Here is a 19261-nt window from a genome sequence, read left to right as displayed (position 1 = left end):
TTTTAAGCAAGACTAGCATGTCTGTTAATAAACGCGCTTGATGCCTTGTTCTACGATTTTTAAGAGCTTTCAGAAAGGAATTGTATGAAGAATTGGCGAAGAATCAAATCAATATGAATTGCTCGAAAAAAAAACGTCTGCATATCTTCAAACATGCGTAAATCAGGTACTGTGGATGTTGAGGACCACCTCTATACCCTACAGTAGGATCTCAGCACATCTGTATAGTAATTCGACAACCAAGATGTCACAATAGATGTGGAATGATATCTTGATCGCTTTATTGGAGCTGCTATATGCAGTTTTGTGATACATCTCGCCTCAACTAGATTTCAATTTAGTTCGGAATAGGTCCAAATATGTCCCTTACTAATAATAGCGCATGATGCCTTGTTCTATGATTTTAAAGAGTTTTCAGTATTTGTTTGTAGAATTGTTGTTTGAAGAATTGGCGAAGAATCAAATCAATATGAATTGCTCGAAAAAAAAACTTCTACATATCTTCAAACAGTCGTAAATCAGGTACTATGGATGTTGAGGACCACCTGTATATCCTACATTCGGATCTCAACACATCTGTACAGTAATTCGACAGCCAAGATGTCACAATAGATGTGGAATGATATCTTGATCGCTTTATTGGAGCTGCGAGATGCAGTCTTGTGATGCATCTCGGCTCAACTAGGTTTCAATTTAATTCGGAATAGGTCCAAATATATCCCTTACTAATAAACGCACATAATGCCTTGTTCTATGATTTTAAAGGGTTTTCAGTATTTGTTTGTTAAATTGTTGTTTGAAGAATTGTTTGAAGAATTGGCGAAGAATCAAATCAATATGAATTGCTCGAAAAAAAAACTTCTAAATATATTCAAACATTCGTGGATCAGGTACTATGGATGTTGAGGACACCTGTATATCCTACAGTAGGATCTCAACAAATCTGTACAGTAATTCGACAACCAAGATGTTACAATAGATGTGGAATGATATCTTGATCGCTTTATTGGAGCTGCTATATGCAGTTTTGTGATACATCTCGCCTCAACTAGATTTCAATTTAGTTCGGAATAGGTCCAAATATGTCCCTAAACATGGTAAGTGTTTAAACTTTCGAGCATCGCAGTAAAATTTAGAAGATAATCGGTTCAAATTGTTTAATTGACGTCCACGAGTGATCCTAAAGATTATCTGACACATTTGCTTAACGGTATTCTCAAAATTGATACGTCCCAGTTCGAGATTTTCTCATTTTGATGTCGTAATTCTTTAATTGGGCATTGTCAACTCTGCAGAACTGGCAATGGAAAAGAATGGAGCCAGGGATTTAACCCAAAATGCAATGCTTTCCGTTTCCATTGTGTTGGAGCAATACCACATGGCCAATTCTGTATAGCTGATGATGACTCATCGAAGAATTAGAGTAGAGCTAGCCACACTGCTTTAGTAGTACGAACATGAGTAAAAATCTATTCCAATGCTCGCCTGCCAACGTATTTATGTTTAAGAAAAACGTAAATGTAGAAAAAACACACTGCAATCTTACAAGAATAACTTGCCCCCACACACACACTCACCTGTACCGCACAGTTGAGGAAGCAGTTGTTCTGGCCGGGCCCGTTCAGCAGCCCCTTGGCGTGCCGCACCGGCCAGTGATGAGCGGTGGTAAAGTTGACGCCGTGCATCAGTTGGTCCGCCTCCGTCCGATAGCTGCTGCTGCTGCTGCCGCCCGCGGTCGTTGCCACCGGGGCGTGTGCCATCCCGGCAGCTGGCGCCTGGCCGCCCGTCGTGTTGCTGCTGCTGCTGCGCGTTTTGTCCGGCGGTGGCGGCGGCGGCGGCGGTCCCAAACCGGTCACATCCACCACATTAAAGCGGGGCGATATCATTATAATGGTTTGGATGTGGTGGTGGTGGTGGTGGTGATGGTGTTTCTTGTTCACTGCCGACGCCTCTGTCAGCTCTTCGTAGCGTTCGGTACACACCGGGAGGGAAGAGGCGAGCAATCAGCCTATTTAATTTCGATCATTTTTATTCGCAGGCAAAAGCAGTTGCTGCAGGGCACGACGAGAAGAGGACGGTTTTATGAAGGACGAGAGAGTAAAGATAAAAAGGTGTTAAAATAATTGAACCAAAGGTTTAACATTTAACGAAGGGAAAACATAAGAAAAAAGAAATATTTTAAAAAATGCAATGAAAAAGAACAAAGCTAAACAAATTATAACCAAAGAGAGCTAAAAAATAACGAAACGAAACCAAAACCAAAAGCAACTACTAAAACGAATCCATTTGCGCTTACCTAAGCTAACAAGTAAAGTAGTAAGTGAGCGACCCGTTCTAGAACCACCGTAAGCCCAAGCCCTACGATTACGATAAAGCAAAAAGATAAAAATTCTAATACCCTTCCCCAACGAAAACTCTTGGTTTGGGATTAATTTCTCACATCGATATAGAACCAGCACCCCACCTCCCCCCCCCCCTCCGTCACCGTAACTAACCGTTAAAATGAAACGCACGCTGTGTGTGAGAGTGTGTTAATCGTTTTTGTTTTCTTTTCTGGTATATTGTGTGTATGACACGTTTTTGTTAGGTTCGTTTGTGTTGCTTGCTATTTTCTGTTCACAAAATTCGTAATTTTTTCCACTGATAGTGTTGTTTTGTTGCTTGCTTTTTATTTGCTTCACTGTTAAACAATTGTAACGCCTTTCTTTACTCACTCCCCACCCATCCCCATTTTTCGATTCTAGCCTTTGTTTTTCAAACTATGCTTGCTTCATTTATTGCTTCTCCTTCTAGATTATTATTTTCACTGGTTGTATTTTTTCCCCCCACTGCTCAGTACCACCGGCCAGTGGTGTGTTTATGTTTTTTTTTTTCACTCTTTTACTGCCCTGTTGTACAAAGTACAAAATAACTAAAATCGATACATGATTTCATCCATTTAGTGCATTTATTTTCTGCTTTTCCGACCTTTGCTGCTGTGCGTTTGCAAGTTTTCAACGACAAACGCCGTCTGTTTTCAGTCAATGTGTGAAAAATGCTGTTTCACGCTTACCCCCTCCAACGGTCGATAAAGCTGCGATTGTTATTTTACTTTGAAAGTAGTAAATGCGTCGCTAAATGTTTTGCCCTGTTCCCTTTGCTTTTTGTTTTTCCCATTTTCTTCGTCTTCTGATGCTGATCTTCTACTTAAAATTGCCACTTGCCCACTGCGCTCTGGAGTTAAAATACTGCAATACATCATCATTATTAGCGGTGCAAACAAGTGCAGCAGCCATTATCGCGGGGGCCGTTGGGCCATTTTGCCTGCTAATATTCCGTCGCAATACATTCGTTTCGCCGTGTCGGCTTTGCAGTTGGGCGATTGGGCCTGGCCTCACACTAATGCGTACAATAAATAGCGTAACAAGATATTATAGCTGCTTTTTTTCCTTCCTTTCCTGCATGTGGTGCTCTCTCTCTCTCTCTCTCTCTCTCTCTCTCTCTCTCTCTCTCTCTCTCTCTCTCTCTCTCTCTCTCTCTCTCTCTGTCTGTCTGCAAAAACAACACGTTGCTTCTATGCTGGCCCACGGCGACGGTACGACTCTTTGAGTGTGCCACCGAGGGGAAGGAAAGAAGAATAACGAAGTTTTCTGGCGCGATTATCGATGGGGCAGTTCGCATGTGTTACTAATAATCATTTTGAAACTAAACACAAACTAGTGGTTTTTTGTGCTGCTCCTATCGCCGCTACATTGAGGCCGTCCGTAGTTGTAATGTAATGTAGTGTGTTCATGTAGAAACTTGAGCAAATTTAATCGCTAAAACCACGGCGCACACACCGCGCAACCGCTCCCCGACCCCGCTGGTACGGGCGCTTCCGTCCGATACGGAGGAAAGAGAGTTCCGCTCATTTCAGCGCTGGATAACAGTTAGCTGCCTTTCGACGCTAAAAACAAATAAACGTGCTGCTGCTGCGGTAGGCATTCGCGAAAATCATACAACCGCATGGCAGCCGATATTCGGGGGAGCATGGAAACGAAAGGTTAAAGGTCGGCAATTACATATAGGGGAGTAATTCGTATGCTTTTAATTTGTTTATATGCAATTTTTTAATTAACACGTATTACGGTATTATCACAATTGGGGGTTGTTTTTTACTTATCTTCTTGCTTTGTTTACGAGCTATCCACATGATTTCCACTGTGTGTGTGTGTGCGTTGTTATTCTGTTTTTTCTTCTTTTATGTGTGTGTGTTTTGTTCATTTAGAAGAGAATCTTCTTCGATTATTGTGTTTTTTTACTGCCTTGTTTTGGCCGTTTCCTTTACCACACACAATGAATGCTGTGTTTTAAATATATATCATATATTTTGCTTTCTAAATTCGTATCTGCTAGCCTCTATAATTCTTTTTTGCACCCACAAAAAACTGGCCCACGGATCGGCATTATCTTGTATACCACACACACCAACAACACAAATTGGTTGAGCACATGTTAGTTGACAGAAATTAATCAATATTGAGTGTTACACACTCTTGCCCCTCAAATGCTGTATTTTACTTCTTCTTCCTTCTTCTTCTTCTTCTTCTTCTTCTTGATAATTGGAAGATATGTGGTATCAACTGAGACATAAATACCTTCTATTCGTTAATTATGATCGTTGCTGCGCAATATATAATATATATTTCAAATTATTGCTATATTCGTCGTGCACCGAGAGTGTATGCATGCGGCTGGATTTGAACGCACGATCTACGATGTGGCAGGCCATGTGCTTACGCACGGCACTAACAGATCGCACTCATACCGTTGCGCTATTTGTCAATATGTATCAACGGTACGGGTACTTATCAGTTGTCAGATTCGAACTTTCAATTGATATTTCGTGTGTTGCCATTTCTATTGCGAGACTTGCCGACCCGTTTGCCAGTTGAAGTGTAACACAAAAAAAAAATCTCCCAGTGGCCTATTGCTATTTCCGTGCCTGCCTTTAGGGTGGGCCAGCGATAGTGGGCCCACCGTCAGTGTTTTGCTCCGGGTTCGGCCCTGCTGCGGAAGATGAACCTCCCGACCCTGACCCAGACGACGGAGGAGCAGGAGGAGGAGGAGGCGGCGGAGGAGGAGGGGGAGGTGCTGAAGTAGGTGTAGCATGTGGCGGGTGGGTGGGAGAGCTGCACGATCGCAGCGCAGCGATGGTTGCCGTTTCGGGATGGCGAAACAGCGACCGGTACGACGACCGGAACAGGTGGCCGTGTGTATTGCCATGCCCGTGGTACCCGAGCTGGCCACTGTCCTGGTGGGTGGGATGGGTCGCTAGGCTGCTATGGATGCTGCCCGGGATACTGCAGGCGCTCGCGTGCTGGTCGAGCAGGGAGCTGCCGTGCAGTGGCGACAGCCGGGGCGATCCCAGCGCAGGATGTAGATGGCGCTGCTGTTGCTGGTGTTGTTGGTGTTGTTGTTGCTGCTGTTGCTGCTGCTGCTGCTGTTGTTGCTGCTGCTGCTGCTGCTCTTGCTGCTGATGATGGTGATGTTGCAGATAGTGATGGTGATGGTCGTGCAGGTTGTGCGACAGATGGTGGGGCGGCTGAAGCCGATGGCCCAGCGACGCCGTGGCACAGGAGGTGGAGGAGGAGTTCGGCGAGGATGCGGAGGACGAAAGGATGGAAAGATGGTGCGACAGCCCCGATACCAGCTCGGCCGACACCTTGGCCGGCGGCGGGGAGGACAGCGCGCCCGGGACGCCCCCGTGCAGATGCGCATTGAGGTGGGCGTGGTGATGCGAGTGATGGTGTGCGTGCGGATTGTGAAGCGGCGGCTGATGGGAGGAGGAGCTGGACGAGCACGAGGGCGTCGGGGAGGAGGAGGAGGACGGATTCGGATGCAGCATGGGTAACATGGCTGCGGCCGCGGCGGCTGCTGCCGCTGCGGCCGCCGCTGCTGCCGCCGACGAGATTGAAGATTATTCTAGCCGCGTAATGTAATGTCCGCCGCTCTGCTGGGGCGGCTGCTGCTGCTGCTGCTGTGCGGAAGGGTTCCCCGTGCCACTGCTTCCGCCACTGGTTCCGCCGCCCCCACTGGCACCGCTGGCGGCCGTCACCACACCACTGCCCGGTTCGCCGAGCTCGCCGCCCGACCCGGCCGAACCGTTTGCTGAGCCGCCGCCGCCGCCACCACCACCGTTGCCACCGCCCGCTATCGCGCTGGTAATTATCGGCAGGTGGCGGGACGGAACCGGGGGCAGCCCGGCGGCAGCGACGGCCGCCGCAGCCGCCGCCGCGCTCGGCGGCGTCATCTGCGACAGGTCCGTCATGTTGATCGACTGGCTGTAGGCGGCGGCGGACGCGGCCGCCGCAGCCGCCGCAGCCGCCGACGCAGCCGAGTGCGTGTTCAGGTCCATCGGCTGCACGGTCGACGGCGAACTGCACGGCAGCCGGTGGTGGAACGAGTAAGGCATGCTGAGCGAATGCAGCGAATCCGACAGCAAGTACTGGTAGTTGTCGCGGGGCGGCTGCGCCGACATTAGGCCGACGGCGGCGGCCGAGTTGCCGATCGCGCTGCTGTAGCAGTCGGCGGTGGTGGGCTGGCCGGACGCGACGGCGGCCGCAGCCGCCGCCGCCCCGTACGGGTTGTCGTACTCGGACTGGTACAGCTTGGCGGCCGTCGCCGACGGCGAGCAGATGGCCGCCGTGCCGATGCTCCCGATCACGCCGCCGCCCGCGCCAGCCGGGCCCGTACCGCCGCCCGACTGGCCGCCGCCGCCACCACCGCCCAGGCTGCCACTGCCCACCAGCCCCCCGTTCCCGAGGCCGCCGCCACCACCGCTGCCGCCGCCGCCGCCCACACCGCCCACGTGGTTAATTAGCCGCTTTTGCGAGCGGAGCTTCTCCTCCCGGCGCCACTTGGCCCGCCGGTTCGAAAACCAAACCTGAATGGGAGGTTTTTGTGTTACGCGCGCAGGCCAGAAAGGTGCCGTTCCATGGTGGGACGAAATTAGCGTAAAAAAACAAAGAGAAAATGTTAGTTTTTACCGCCATCACCCATCACCGAGTTAGTGTAAATAGCAATCCTTTTAATTGTACAACAATGTTAAAATTGATAACCGATAGCAATCATGTAAAGTATTGGATATAAATGAAGCAAAGCATTAGATATTATGAAATATAGCATAAATGGTTAGTTAATTCGAGTGCACATTAGCTGAAAGTAGATAAGAAAGATAATAAAAAGGCGAAACAAATTGCTTGATGCTCGTTTCGTTTGTAAAGCTGCCTTGGAAGCTGCTGCAGGTGGTTAGTAATCAGTTTGCTAAATAAGTAAATAGTATTGTTAGTAGAAACAGAGAAAGAGATCGAAAAACAGAGAGATAGAGAGAGAAAGAAGAGGAAAGAATTTGCTGGCTGGGCAGGAAGGCACACATCCCATTTCCTTTTCCGTGAGTCAGCATGTGAGAAAGAAGAGAGATTAAAAAAAAAATACTTAAAATCAATCCAGTGTCCTCCTCTGTTGCTGTACAGAGATTTTGTGTAAATTGTAGTGGAAGTAAAACACCTAATTATCTGAACGATATTCTGCACCGAAGGAAATTGCTCTCCAGCAAGTCGCAAGTGCCTCGATAATTTGCATCGGCAAGCGACAACGCTCTGCAACAAACAAAGGTATAGAAGTACGGCCGAAACCGAAGAACAATTTGTCTACCAACTCAAGAACAATTATTTGTCGAGCAAAAGGCAAAATAAAAAAAAGAACGCATAATGTTTCCTCGGCAACATCCTCTACCAATGCCGTACCGCAGGGCAAAACATTTAGCAACATTTCCGCTGCAGTTTTTAAATCTCTCCAGCGGAACAACATTGAACGCGGCTCGAATGAGGAAAAATCCCCGACACGAACGAGTTGCCCTGTGCGCGGTACCCGTCGTCTTCGTGCGGCGGAATCGTTCACTGCGCCGACTCGCTAAATGAGCGGTTGTCCGCCACGGATGCTGTTGCCCACCGGATGGTGGTGGTCGGGAGTCTCTTTTCTTCCCTCTTAGTTCCGGCTTTGCCGTTGTCTCTCTCTCTCCCTCTCTCTCTCTGGATTCGGAGGAAGTGGAACATTTTCTGGCCCAACGCCCGTGCTGAGACAAACCCCGCAGGGAGGATGTAGAAGAAGCTCGGGCGGTTTGTTTTTCTCGCAGGGATGCTCGTTATTGCTGCTTTTTTTTTTTCTTTTTTCAATGCACGCACATCCAATCCAATCGTCGAACTGAAGCGTGAAAACAGCGGGGAGAACATTATGGGAGAACCAGCGCCCCGAATGGTCCACCAATCGCATCATCCCTTTTCGCCGGAGCGCTGCAGTTTACTGTATATGGCCCTATCAGGCAAAGAAAGGATGCACTTGGCACCTCCGTATTGCCGTTGTCGAATACTAAATAGTGGCGAGTTACGTATTTTTTGGTGGTATTATAACAGAAGAAATAAACATAATATCCAATGTGACGTCATCAATTTAGTTAAGCAAATATTACTCTCCTTAAGGTTAAGCTGCCCCACATTTGGTGCGACTTGGTATTTAATCTTTAACCTTTAATGCAAAGAAACGTTACAAGCGTACTTCCTTCCACGGTTTTACGATCCTGTGCTCTCCACCCTTAAATATCAGCTTGCTTAGCTTGCTTGTGTCACGCAACCGGAGCGGAGGGACGGTTTGATTGAGAATCAAATTACGCCTGACTTTAGCAGAACCACCCCACACAACCGTAAACAATCTGTTCTGTTTCGAATGAATCATTTGAGCTCGGTAGAACTCTCCTGCATTTGATATGACACGTTTTGAGCGATGTTTCGATATCGGATGATTTACATGAAACTAGATGCTTTCCTTGTTATGACATTTTACAATATCACGCGCGAACAGCTGTAGAAACGGTTTGAACAAAGTAGTTTTAATAATTTTCTGACATGTTTATATCAATATTAACTATATTGCAATACGCACTTAACAAAAGGCAACAAGTTCTTTTGGTAGCCAGTAAAATAGAGACCCGGAGGCATTCGTCAAATTTCAGGCAACGAAAAATATTCACCCTTTTTGGCACAGGCTGGTAAGTGCAACAAAGACCGGATCATGAGCAACAACATGTCAACGCTTTCTTCTGCGCTATTCAATCGCTTTTTTAACAGTCACGTTCATAGAGCGATTGAAACCCCTGGAGGGTAAAATAAACCCTATTCCCTTGGCGTTAGTGATGGACAAACAAAGTTGGCAGATAATTCATTCGGAACTCCAAAAACCAAAATCTCGAAATCGACTGCGGTATGGTAGGTCCACCAATGTTTGGGCTAGTCAGCCAGTGTTGGAGTAGTCTGGAATCATCTTTACTCATATTTAGGTATTTTTTGTATAAATTTGTGCATGGAACTTTACACAAAAACGAAATTAAGTTATATGCCTCATCTTAGGTACTTTGACCAACTTCGAACAATTCCGATCTATTCTAGCTATCCCTGGATGCTTCCAGTCAACTCCAACTCCGTCCAAATCCGACTCCGAATGACTCCGAATTCGACTCCGGATGACTCCGAGTTCGAATGCGTAAGACTACAAAGGACTCCGGCCGATTCCAACCCCGAACGTCTTCGAATTCGGCCGACTTCAAATCGAAACCTCTACTAATCCGGACTACTCCAACTTCGTAAGAATCTATTTCGACCCGATTCTGCATCCGGACAACTCCAACTCGGACGTCTTCAACTTTGGCCGATTCCAAATCCAGACTACACCGAATCCGGATGACTCCAACTCTGATTGATTCTAGCTCTGGACGCTTCCAGTCAACTCCAACTCCATCCAAATCCAACCCGGACCAAATTCGACTCCGGATGACTCCGAAGGGCTCCGGTCGATTCCAACTCCGGACGACTTCGAATTCTGACGACTTCAAATTCAGACAACTCCGAATCCGTACGACTCCAACTTCGTCAGAATCTATTTCGGCCCGATTCTGCGTCCGGGCGACTTCCAGCTCGGGCATCTTCCAGTTTGGCCGATTCCAAATCCAGACAACTCCAAATTCGGACGACTCCAACTCCGATCGATTCTAGCTCTGGACGCTTCCAGTCAACTCCAACTCCATCCAAATCCAACCCGGACCAAATTCGACTCCGGATGACTCCGAAGGGCTCCGGTCGATTCCAACCCCGGACGACTTCGAATTCTGACGACTTCAAATTCAGACAACTCCGAATCCGGACGACTCCAACTTCGTCAGAATCTATTTCGGCCCGATTCTGCGTCCGGGCGACTTCCAGCTCGGGCAACTTTAGCCAATTCCAAATCCAGACAACCTCAAATCCGGATGACTCCAATTCCGAATGACTCCAACTCCGAACGATTCCAGCTCCGAATGACTCCAACTCGGAACAACTCCAACTCCGAACGACTCCAACTCCAAACGACTCCAACTCCGAACGACTCCGACCGGAACTGGTGGTTCTGTTTTCGCCGGGTCCAGAATGGAACAAACAATAGCCGTTGTCTGTACGAGAACCGCAGGTGCGCTCCCATCACTACTTTCAATTCTTGGACATCACGTTCATCCATTTCCACTGTTCGTATCCGGTTCGAAGGACCAAATCTTGCAACATTCGTTACACTTACACTACACACCAACACTATTGTTTCGATTGAAGTAAAACCAAATCATGAAACGAATTTCCTCCGATGATCTTATTGCACTCTTATCTTTTATGTTATGCATTTCATTTAGAGATAAATGTTGTTGTTGTTGTTCGACATTTAAATCAAAGGAATCGTATCATTGTTTCCATCAAAAATCATAGCTGAAATATTCGAAACAGCTACTTCTTTTAGCATTAATTGCATTTTTGAACGAAAAATTAACATCAAAGCAATAAATCGAACTTGAAACGCGTACCAGCACGGCGACCTATTTCGATGCGTTTCTTAGTCAGTCGCAGTGCCCAACAGAACAGTAACATTGCAACACTTTGACACTCTTTTCTGTTGTTTTTTTTTGTTAGCCTTTACCTTTAACTGTAAGCAAAAGGCAGCCAAACCATGCTCACCCTCACCGTCTCTAATTCCCCCCCCCCCCACCACTGCCAAAAATCCCAATTTCCGAACCGTCATCAGGATACGCCGTGCCCCTCCCGCCGTATTGGGCGACCCATTGTGCCCCGAAAACAAGCGATACGATCGCTCGACTATTGTGCGAGTTAAGGGCGGTTTTATTGTTCCCACAATTGCCCTTGTCGTCATCTCAATTACACACACACACGCACGCACGCAGCCCACTTTGCATCCTTTCTTATTTTCGCTCGCTCGGTGTCACGAGGGTGAACGCGTTCGGGGTTGTATTTTTTTTCCCTTCTTATTCCTTTTTTTTTTTCAATTACGCCAAACCTCTTGACGGCCGGACGTTCGGGTCGAATCGAAAGATTCCAGGCGGGGGTTTCCAACCCCCTGCTTGCAGTGCAGTGCAACACAAGAAGGGAAAATTGCACCCTCGCCCGCTCGGCTGCCGAAATCAATGGAAATGAAGTTGGAAAAATTCGTCGGAAAAATGCCATCGATGCGTAGCGCGGCGCTACGCCCGAATCATTCGCAAAAGGGTGTCCGGGCACCGGGCACGGAGCGGCACACAGGTCGCAGCTTCTGTGAGATGAGTTTTTCCCCCTTGGAAAAAGCAACAACAACAACAAAACACACACACACACACACACACTGACGACGGGATGTTTCACGCAATACGTGCCCACCCTGCAGTACGACCTAATTAAGAGTGGTAGAGCTCGGTGTGCCCGGGGATCGTGTGGAAAAAAAAACGCGCGGCTAGAAGAAAACTGCAGTAAAGGGAGAGGGGGCGGCCGGGATAGCAGACACCCGCAGGACGGCCGCCATTCATGCGTGACGCGAGCGTCGGCCGCTACGGCAGCCAGTGAAGCGAACGGTGAAGCCCGCCCGGCTGGAAGTAATCGCGCGCGCAATGGCCTTTCGCAATGGCCGCCGTACACACACACACATACGCGCGCATCCGGCCGACATGCGGATAAACCGGATCTGGCCACTCGCTAGCGTGTCGTTTCGGTGCAGTTGATAGTTGATAAAATGTGTTAAAAATGATAAACTAACGCAACCATTAGTGTTCTTGTGTTGGAAGTTATTCCACCAAAAGGCAAACACATTTTCTCCTTCGCTTTCCCAACGTTTCGATCGAAGCTTCGAGCTTAGGGTTGGTTTGGGCAGCATTTCGCTAATTCTTTTGCTTATCGCACACACGAAAAACGCGTCCTTTTTTGAAAATAAAATTCACTTTTGTGTCCAAAACTTACAGCACCACCGATGCACAACCCACTTAAATGACGCGACACAACACTACTGGAGCTGCCTGGCAGCCTGGCCAGCCAAACTCGGGGGCTCGGGGGGTCCGATGATGCGTTGCTGGTTGAATGTGTTTGTGCTGGATATCGCTTGATAGAGCCTCGAACCAATCCTGCCGACGAGCACGGGTTGTGATCGTTGACTGATGAGTGTTGGATGCGATTGAGTGCAACCGTTTTTTTTTTTTTTTTTTTTTTTTTTGAGGAGACTTAAACCGAGACTTGGAGCCGGAGAAAAAACACACCAATCGCGCGACCAACAAGGAAAATCCTTTCGCGCGGTCTTTTACGAGATTGATGTTTCTTCAAATTCGCACAAATATTTTTGGTCGGCAATATCACACTTTGCCAACATCCTTGGGCAAATTCCACCGCCACACACACACACACACACACACGCACGCGTGCAGCCACACAAATGGTGTGTAGTGGGCAACACGAGAGCGCACGTATAAAATCGATAAATTGATCACGCCTCGGTGCGTCTCGCTCGCGACTGCGCATAGCCGGCCGTGCCTACTCGTACGGAACTAATCCAGGAAAATCGTCGCATCATCATCGTCGTCGTCGTCGGCCCCGGAACGCCAAGAGCGGTGGAACAACGGCCGGCAATAGCGGAAGGAGCTTGCCAGCAGCTTGCCAGTTTGGGCGCGCCTGAGCTACACAAAACCGTTTGCCCTCCACATCGCAGTGTGCAGTGTGGTGGAAAGTTTTCAAAGATTCTAACGTGCTCTGTGTGTGTGTCTGTCCATTTTGTAGTTCAGCAGTAGCAGAGAGTCCTGGTGAAAAACTAGCGCAAAAACGCACACACCTCGGAACACTCGAAAGACGCTTGGGTGCATTTTGAAAGGATAGAAATGGTTGTTTTCCACTCACTAGGACTATCCCGAAACGCAAAATGGATAGATGCAGGAGGCAGCTGAGAGAAAAAAGGGAAATAGTTGCTACTCAATTTCCACTGAAAAAAAAAATGCAGCTTTTCTATTAGAATTTGAACTTCTTCGTAACAATTCTAATTTGAAACAAAAAACCAATCAGTATTTGAACATACTTTAAGTGTGCAATACCCATTTCTGTTGCTGTGCTAATGTTCGCTCTCCCTTGGTAACGCATTCCAGACGCGCTCCTCTATCAACTTCCTGCCCTCCTCCTCCCCCTTACTGCCAACCCAGGAATTGACCGCTGTGCAAGAAGCTGCTTCACAAACACTCATTTAACACGTCGCACTAGGATGCAGTGGCTGCCGCTGCTGCTGGCTGGATGATGCATTGCCGCGTTCCGGTTCCGTCGAATTCGTTGCAGCACTGGGGCGCAGCAGGGCTAGAGACTTGGAACGTTCTCGGGCGCGAGATAAGAACATTCCCGCCTCCCCGCCGTGCTAGACACGAAACGTTTCGATACGCCTCAAAACCGTTGTGTAAAAAGAATTGCTTCCGAAAGCATGTAAAACACGCGTCACGCAACAAGTATTCGGTCTCGGCCACGTCTTGTTGCAATTTAATTTTTTGTGATAACCTCGAGCTCTGTTATAGAAAAAAAAAATTGTAACTCAAAAACTTGCGTCTTTTGCTCTACAAAAAGACATTTTTTTTACCTACTTTTTTATGAATGAGCTCTATAAAACCATAACTTTAATTAAGTTCAAATGTTCATAACGTGTACTGCACCGGATACTTGATGCATGACGTCACTCGTCAATTGGAATAATAATCGCAGCATTTTTGTATTTTATGTAATAATTTGCTATCTATTACAGCGGGCGCCAAATGCGGCCCGCCGCAACATTAGATCTGGCCCGCGAAAGGATTTGCCTGATGTTTAAAGATAGGAAGAAGCTATTTGAATACAAAAGTTACTGAACAACTCTTAGCATGACAAATCATTCCGTTGTACTCGTTACCCTTGATTATCGTAATATGGATTGATGGAATCATCACTGTGGTTTTCAGAAATTCTGGTAATTTTGGGACACTTTCTTGACTCTTTTTTACGGGAATTGTACTTTAAGTATCGGAGAATTGGACTCTACGGCACACTTCTTGGAAAGGCTCATTCAAAATACAATAAAGTATCGATTCAATTTTTTTTTAATAATAACTTTACATGCGTCTTTCACTAGTAAAATTTTGGTGGGTCGATGTATACAGTGTCTATGGAAAAGGAATGCACTTTTTTATCCCATAAAATTCAAACTAGATTTTATTGAACTGCGGCATCGATGTCTACAACATCTGTTAGTAGTAAATTTACATTGACTTCAGTTGAGTTACATTTTTTTTTACTTGTATTTGATAACCGCCCGTAAACGCTTTTCAAAGTCATTGCAAGCCGCACGCACAACTTCGTTGAAGCCTTATGGGTTTGCAGCTGAGTCCTGTTAGAATCAAAAACAGTCTTTTTCCAACAGCATTTTTTTCGCAATGCTTTAAATGGCTTTTGATAGTGAAAAACAATGGCAACTCCTCTTTGGTCGATATAGCCCCCCAAATCAGCTCAGGTGATAATTTTGTATATCGCTTGACTGCTTGCACATCATGAAGCCGTTAAATGATGGTATATCATTTAACGCTTTTAAATGATGAAATTTTAAAAATGATTTTTTTTTAGTTAATGCTCCACAAATACGATCATTTCTGTTGTTCAAAACTACCAACACAGTAAAACATTTTTTTTATCCAGAAAAATAATTTTGTTACTAACATGTGCATGTGCAGAGATCTGACTACCGTACTACTTTTACAATAGGTTTTAATAATAAGAATTACCAATTTTAACCTTGCTTCGATGACATTATTACATAAAATCATGATTTTCGGTTTGAAATCTTTTACGTTGTAATAATTTGAGTGCTAAATTAACTGGCCCGCGGCTCTTGATTATTTACACAATTTGGCCCTTTACCTCAAAAGTTTGCCGACCGCTGATCTATTAGATGCTTAGATAGAAAGAGTTTGAAAATGCACAGTACAACTAGAATATAAGTGGCTACAATGTATTCACCAAAGGAATTGTTCTATTCAAGGAATATCCTCGATTTTTGGCCATTTGTTTTCAATGACATCTTGCAACAAAGATACGTGATAATACGCCATTGCTTTTACAAGGAATTAGGATTTAAAATCAATAACCTCTGGCCATCATATATGCCATGACCATGGCTATCAAGGTGTTGAGTGTTCTATTATTTTTAAATTTAAATAGTTTCAGAGTGTTCTTTTTGCAGCATTTACTATCGCTTGTCTTCATTCAAGCGTTCATATAGCAAAAATGATACATTTTGCCAGGTGAAAATTACAAGCAGCTGGTTAGTAGAAGTGTCAGTAGATCATCCCCATACCCCCATGGTTACACAAAGCGATGCGTGATTGATCTGCCATTAGTGGATTAGATTGATGACAAACAGTACGCCAATACGAGCTAAGAGTTAAGAGAGATCTAAAACACAAAGATCAATTCATCGCTACATTCTTCAGCTAAAAGCTTCTCACTTACCGGAGGGGACGGGCGCTTCAAGGTTGTCGTCGCCGTTGTGTTTTATCACCTTTCGGCACCAGTGTTGCCCTTTTGCGATTCGCGCTACGTTCGAAAGTGCCCCTCAACCCAGGAACACGGGATGATGTCGCGCGCTTGATGACGATGATGATGATGGCGCGTTTGATAGATGGTCCACCCCCGGGACAGCGTTGATTGTGGCCTGCGACACGCAGGTAGGAAGAGTATGTGGGATGCGCTGCCCGAGGATCACCCCTCGTTCCACACCTCGCACACGCACACACACACACGCACGATCTTTTCGGATCTCGCTCTCTTCGATTTTCTTTTGCTTTGCCAGCGACAACTTTCAAACCGTAGACGGTGGCGGCGGCGACGAAGATGCTGATGATGCTGATGTGCGCGAGATGGATTTCACATTTCATCGCCTACCCGCGTCCACCGCACTGCCACACACACATACACACTCACACACACACACTGCCATGCCTTCTTCCCATTCCATCTCACGCGCTTTCCATTTCAACACTTTGCCACACACACACACACACACTCGAACACAGCGCGAGGTAGAGTTTCGATGCTCGTACCTGCTAAGTGGCACACACAGATGAACAAAGCCGTCTTTTTGGTTAGGATTTTGCTATTGTTATTGTTATTGTTTTTTTTTGTCGTTGCTTCACTATTTACTGCTGGAATGTGCTCCCGCGACCGTGATGCGCTTGTGTATGGAGATGCTGTTTGTTGTTATTCTTTCCTTCCTTCCCCCTACACACACACACACACACACACTGCACACTACCACACGATCGTCCTTTCACTTCCTGCATTGCATACCTGCAGGCGCAAGAGCTCGTCCTTTGCCGTCGCTTGTTGATTGGTTTACCGCTTCCTGATTGTGGAATTGGAACGCGAGTGGCCTTGCCAGCGGGGTTGGCCGGACGCGAACAAGGCCAGCCAGGCAGAAGCGATCGCCCCTGTCTCCCCCCCTTCCCCGGCCGGTTAGGTGGGTCGTGGTGGCAATTGCTCCGGGTGATCTTCTACTACACCGTCGTCAGCCCACCAGGTGGGGGTAGCGACACAAGCGACACAACAACTCCAAAACGGCACACACCAAGTGACGTGTCACCACCGCACCTCTCTGTTTTTCTGCCTTTTTTTTTTTTCGTTCGCTTTCGCCTCGCAGTTTCACCCGCCAAGGGTAGAAAAAGCCCAGCCAAGAACTTGAAGCCTTCACCCGCTTTGGCTCTACCGGGTACACACACACACACTGTCACACATACACACCCTCGCTCACTGAGGGTGAAGAGTTTGATATTTTGGTTTTTCTTCTTCAAAATATCAAGACACAAAAACACTTGTAAACACGCAAGACACTTTTACCAAAAGCAGCAACCAGCAGTGAGGAGTAGCGTTTGCTACACGCGCACGTTCGCCCTCCACCGCACTTTCCAAGGCTTTTTTTTCTTCTTTTCAGCGGAAAAGGCACACACAAAACGACGGACTGTGTGTACACGCACCCGCGGGGACGACGCTTACCAGCAGGGCGCACAGCGATCGACGAGGGTCAGGTTGCTTCGACCGTCTGAGCGTGTGTGTGGTGTTGGCGAGTGCCGCCGTGCGCGCTCACCGCTGCTGGAATTCGAACGCGTAGTGGTGTGCGTGTCGCCCTCCCGAGCATCGTACGGAACGCGCGATCGACGCGAAAGCTTGCGGATGTGTAGGTGAAGCTGTTGCTGCTGCCGCTGCTCGAAAAGCCTCCGCTGCTATGCCGTCAGGGGTGTACCATCGGTTGCTGTTTTATTTTAAAGTAAATATTTCATTATTTATCTTTTGCAAGGAATTGCGGAGCATTTCTTTTGTATTGTCAAAGAAAAGGATATGTTGCTTAATTTTTGTTTTGGTCATGATTTTCTACGAAAAAAAAGCTTAAACTTCAACAACAACGAGTTTGATACTCCTGCCTTCTCGACTGCAACCGCTTCGCAACTCGTTCGCAATGATTTTCTTCCGACCGAAAGGTTAATATCACAATTTTATGTAGAATGTTCTGCAAACGATGCTTTCCTGCATTCTGCATCCTTCCAATTCGGTTGATACAATTGTTCGCTTCGATAGCGACAGCTTGAACCATCACCCGATATGCCTTTTCTCGGTTGCGCTAAGAAGAGCTGCGCTAAGATGTCGACTTTCTCCCCCTACCCCACTGCACAATTCCGGTTTTGAGCTTATCGTTTTATTGGAGCCGTGCAAGGGGCTTTTTGATGATGATTGGATTGTTCGTGTTTATTGCTTTAATTTTGCAACCATCAACACCCAGAGGATGCAAGGTAGTTTCTATTGAGGAATGTAACCATAACCTGCAAACAAATCTTCCCGGGCTAGAAGGGTAGAACCTGTTTTTTTTTGTTCTTGGGGAGTGCCATTAAGCAGGAGCAGCAACCTCAGTTCACGTTCATTGCAGGTACCAGCGGCACCGTACCGCTGGGTTTTGCGCCTGATGCTATGCAATGGATTTATAGTAGCAGGAAATTTCCAAAAGAACAGATATCTGAAGTTTGTGTGTGTGTGTGTGTGTGTGTGTGTGTGTGTGTGTGTGTGTTTTTGATGTTGACAAAATGCATTTTTAAAACAAAGTGAAAACTAGATTAACACCGCTGGCAGGCTTTCGCGATTCGTTTTAAGTCAATCCCGTATTACAGCGGCACGTTGCTTGAAAACATTGAGCATTGCGGTCTTTCTTGGGCACAACAATCGCAAAATGTCCCCGAATCGTGAAGAATGTTTGAAATAATGTTTGGAGTTAGGAGAGGAGGACATCAGTGCTTTGAGTACAACTTTTACCGATTCACAACATTTTGGTAGTGTGAGGAACTTATTAGTCCATTGGTTCCCATACTTCATTCAACCAGAACCCACTTTTCCTGACCACGCGTACTAGTCCTAGAACTGTTTTTGATCCCATATCAATCCTAAAACAGATCACGAACCTTGCTAGAAGTGATCCTGCCGATGCTAGAAGTGATCCTGAACCCAAATCGGTCTCGGAACAGAACACGAACCCATCACGATCCCATACCCATACTTGAAAATGAAACGTGAAATGAACTTCACGAACTCATGCCGGTCCTGGAAGTGAAACTGAATCTATGGCGGTCGTGTAATCGATACCGAACTAATACCGATCCTGGAGTTGATACTGGATCCAAACCAAACCGGAACTGCTCCTGAATCGTATTCGATTCCATATGTAGATTGCACGTAGAAATTCATTATATGACGTAGAAATTGAAAGAAGTAAAAGTATGAACTTAACACAATTTGATTAGTGATGTCATTTTTTTTTGTATTTCACATTAGAAAAGCCTAGCTGACCGCATCACTAGTCATTTTAATCTTACCGCCTA

At 46.6% G+C, this 19261-nt stretch overlaps 2 protein-coding genes across 2 annotated transcripts; both read right to left on the bottom strand.

Moving 5' to 3' along the window:
- Positions 1–934: 934 nt before the first annotated feature.
- On the bottom strand, positions 935–5875 carry LOC120905533 (protein roadkill-like). Its single transcript, XM_040316396.1, has 3 exons — positions 5493–5875; positions 1578–1803; positions 935–943 (listed from the first exon to the last, which is right to left on the bottom strand). The coding sequence occupies exons 1-3, from the start codon at positions 5873–5875 to the stop codon at positions 935–937; spliced, it is 618 nt and encodes a 205-aa protein (XP_040172330.1).
- A 34-nt stretch (positions 5876–5909) lies between these two features.
- On the bottom strand, positions 5910–6994 carry LOC120905530 (glycine, alanine and asparagine-rich protein-like; the record flags this gene model as incomplete). The annotated part of the gene is made up of 1 exon (XM_040316388.1): positions 5910–6994. A coding segment is annotated over one exon (1056 nt), but the record flags the coding sequence as incomplete, so codon positions are not given.
- Between the last annotated feature and the right edge of the window lie 12267 nt (positions 6995–19261).

The sequence above is a fragment of the Anopheles arabiensis genome, chromosome X (assembly GCF_016920715.1).
Source record: "Anopheles arabiensis isolate DONGOLA chromosome X, AaraD3, whole genome shotgun sequence".
NCBI lineage: Eukaryota > Metazoa > Arthropoda > Insecta > Diptera > Culicidae > Anopheles > Anopheles arabiensis.
The sequence above is the reverse complement of the archived record's forward strand: the minus strand, read 5'-3'. Positions and strand labels throughout refer to the sequence as shown.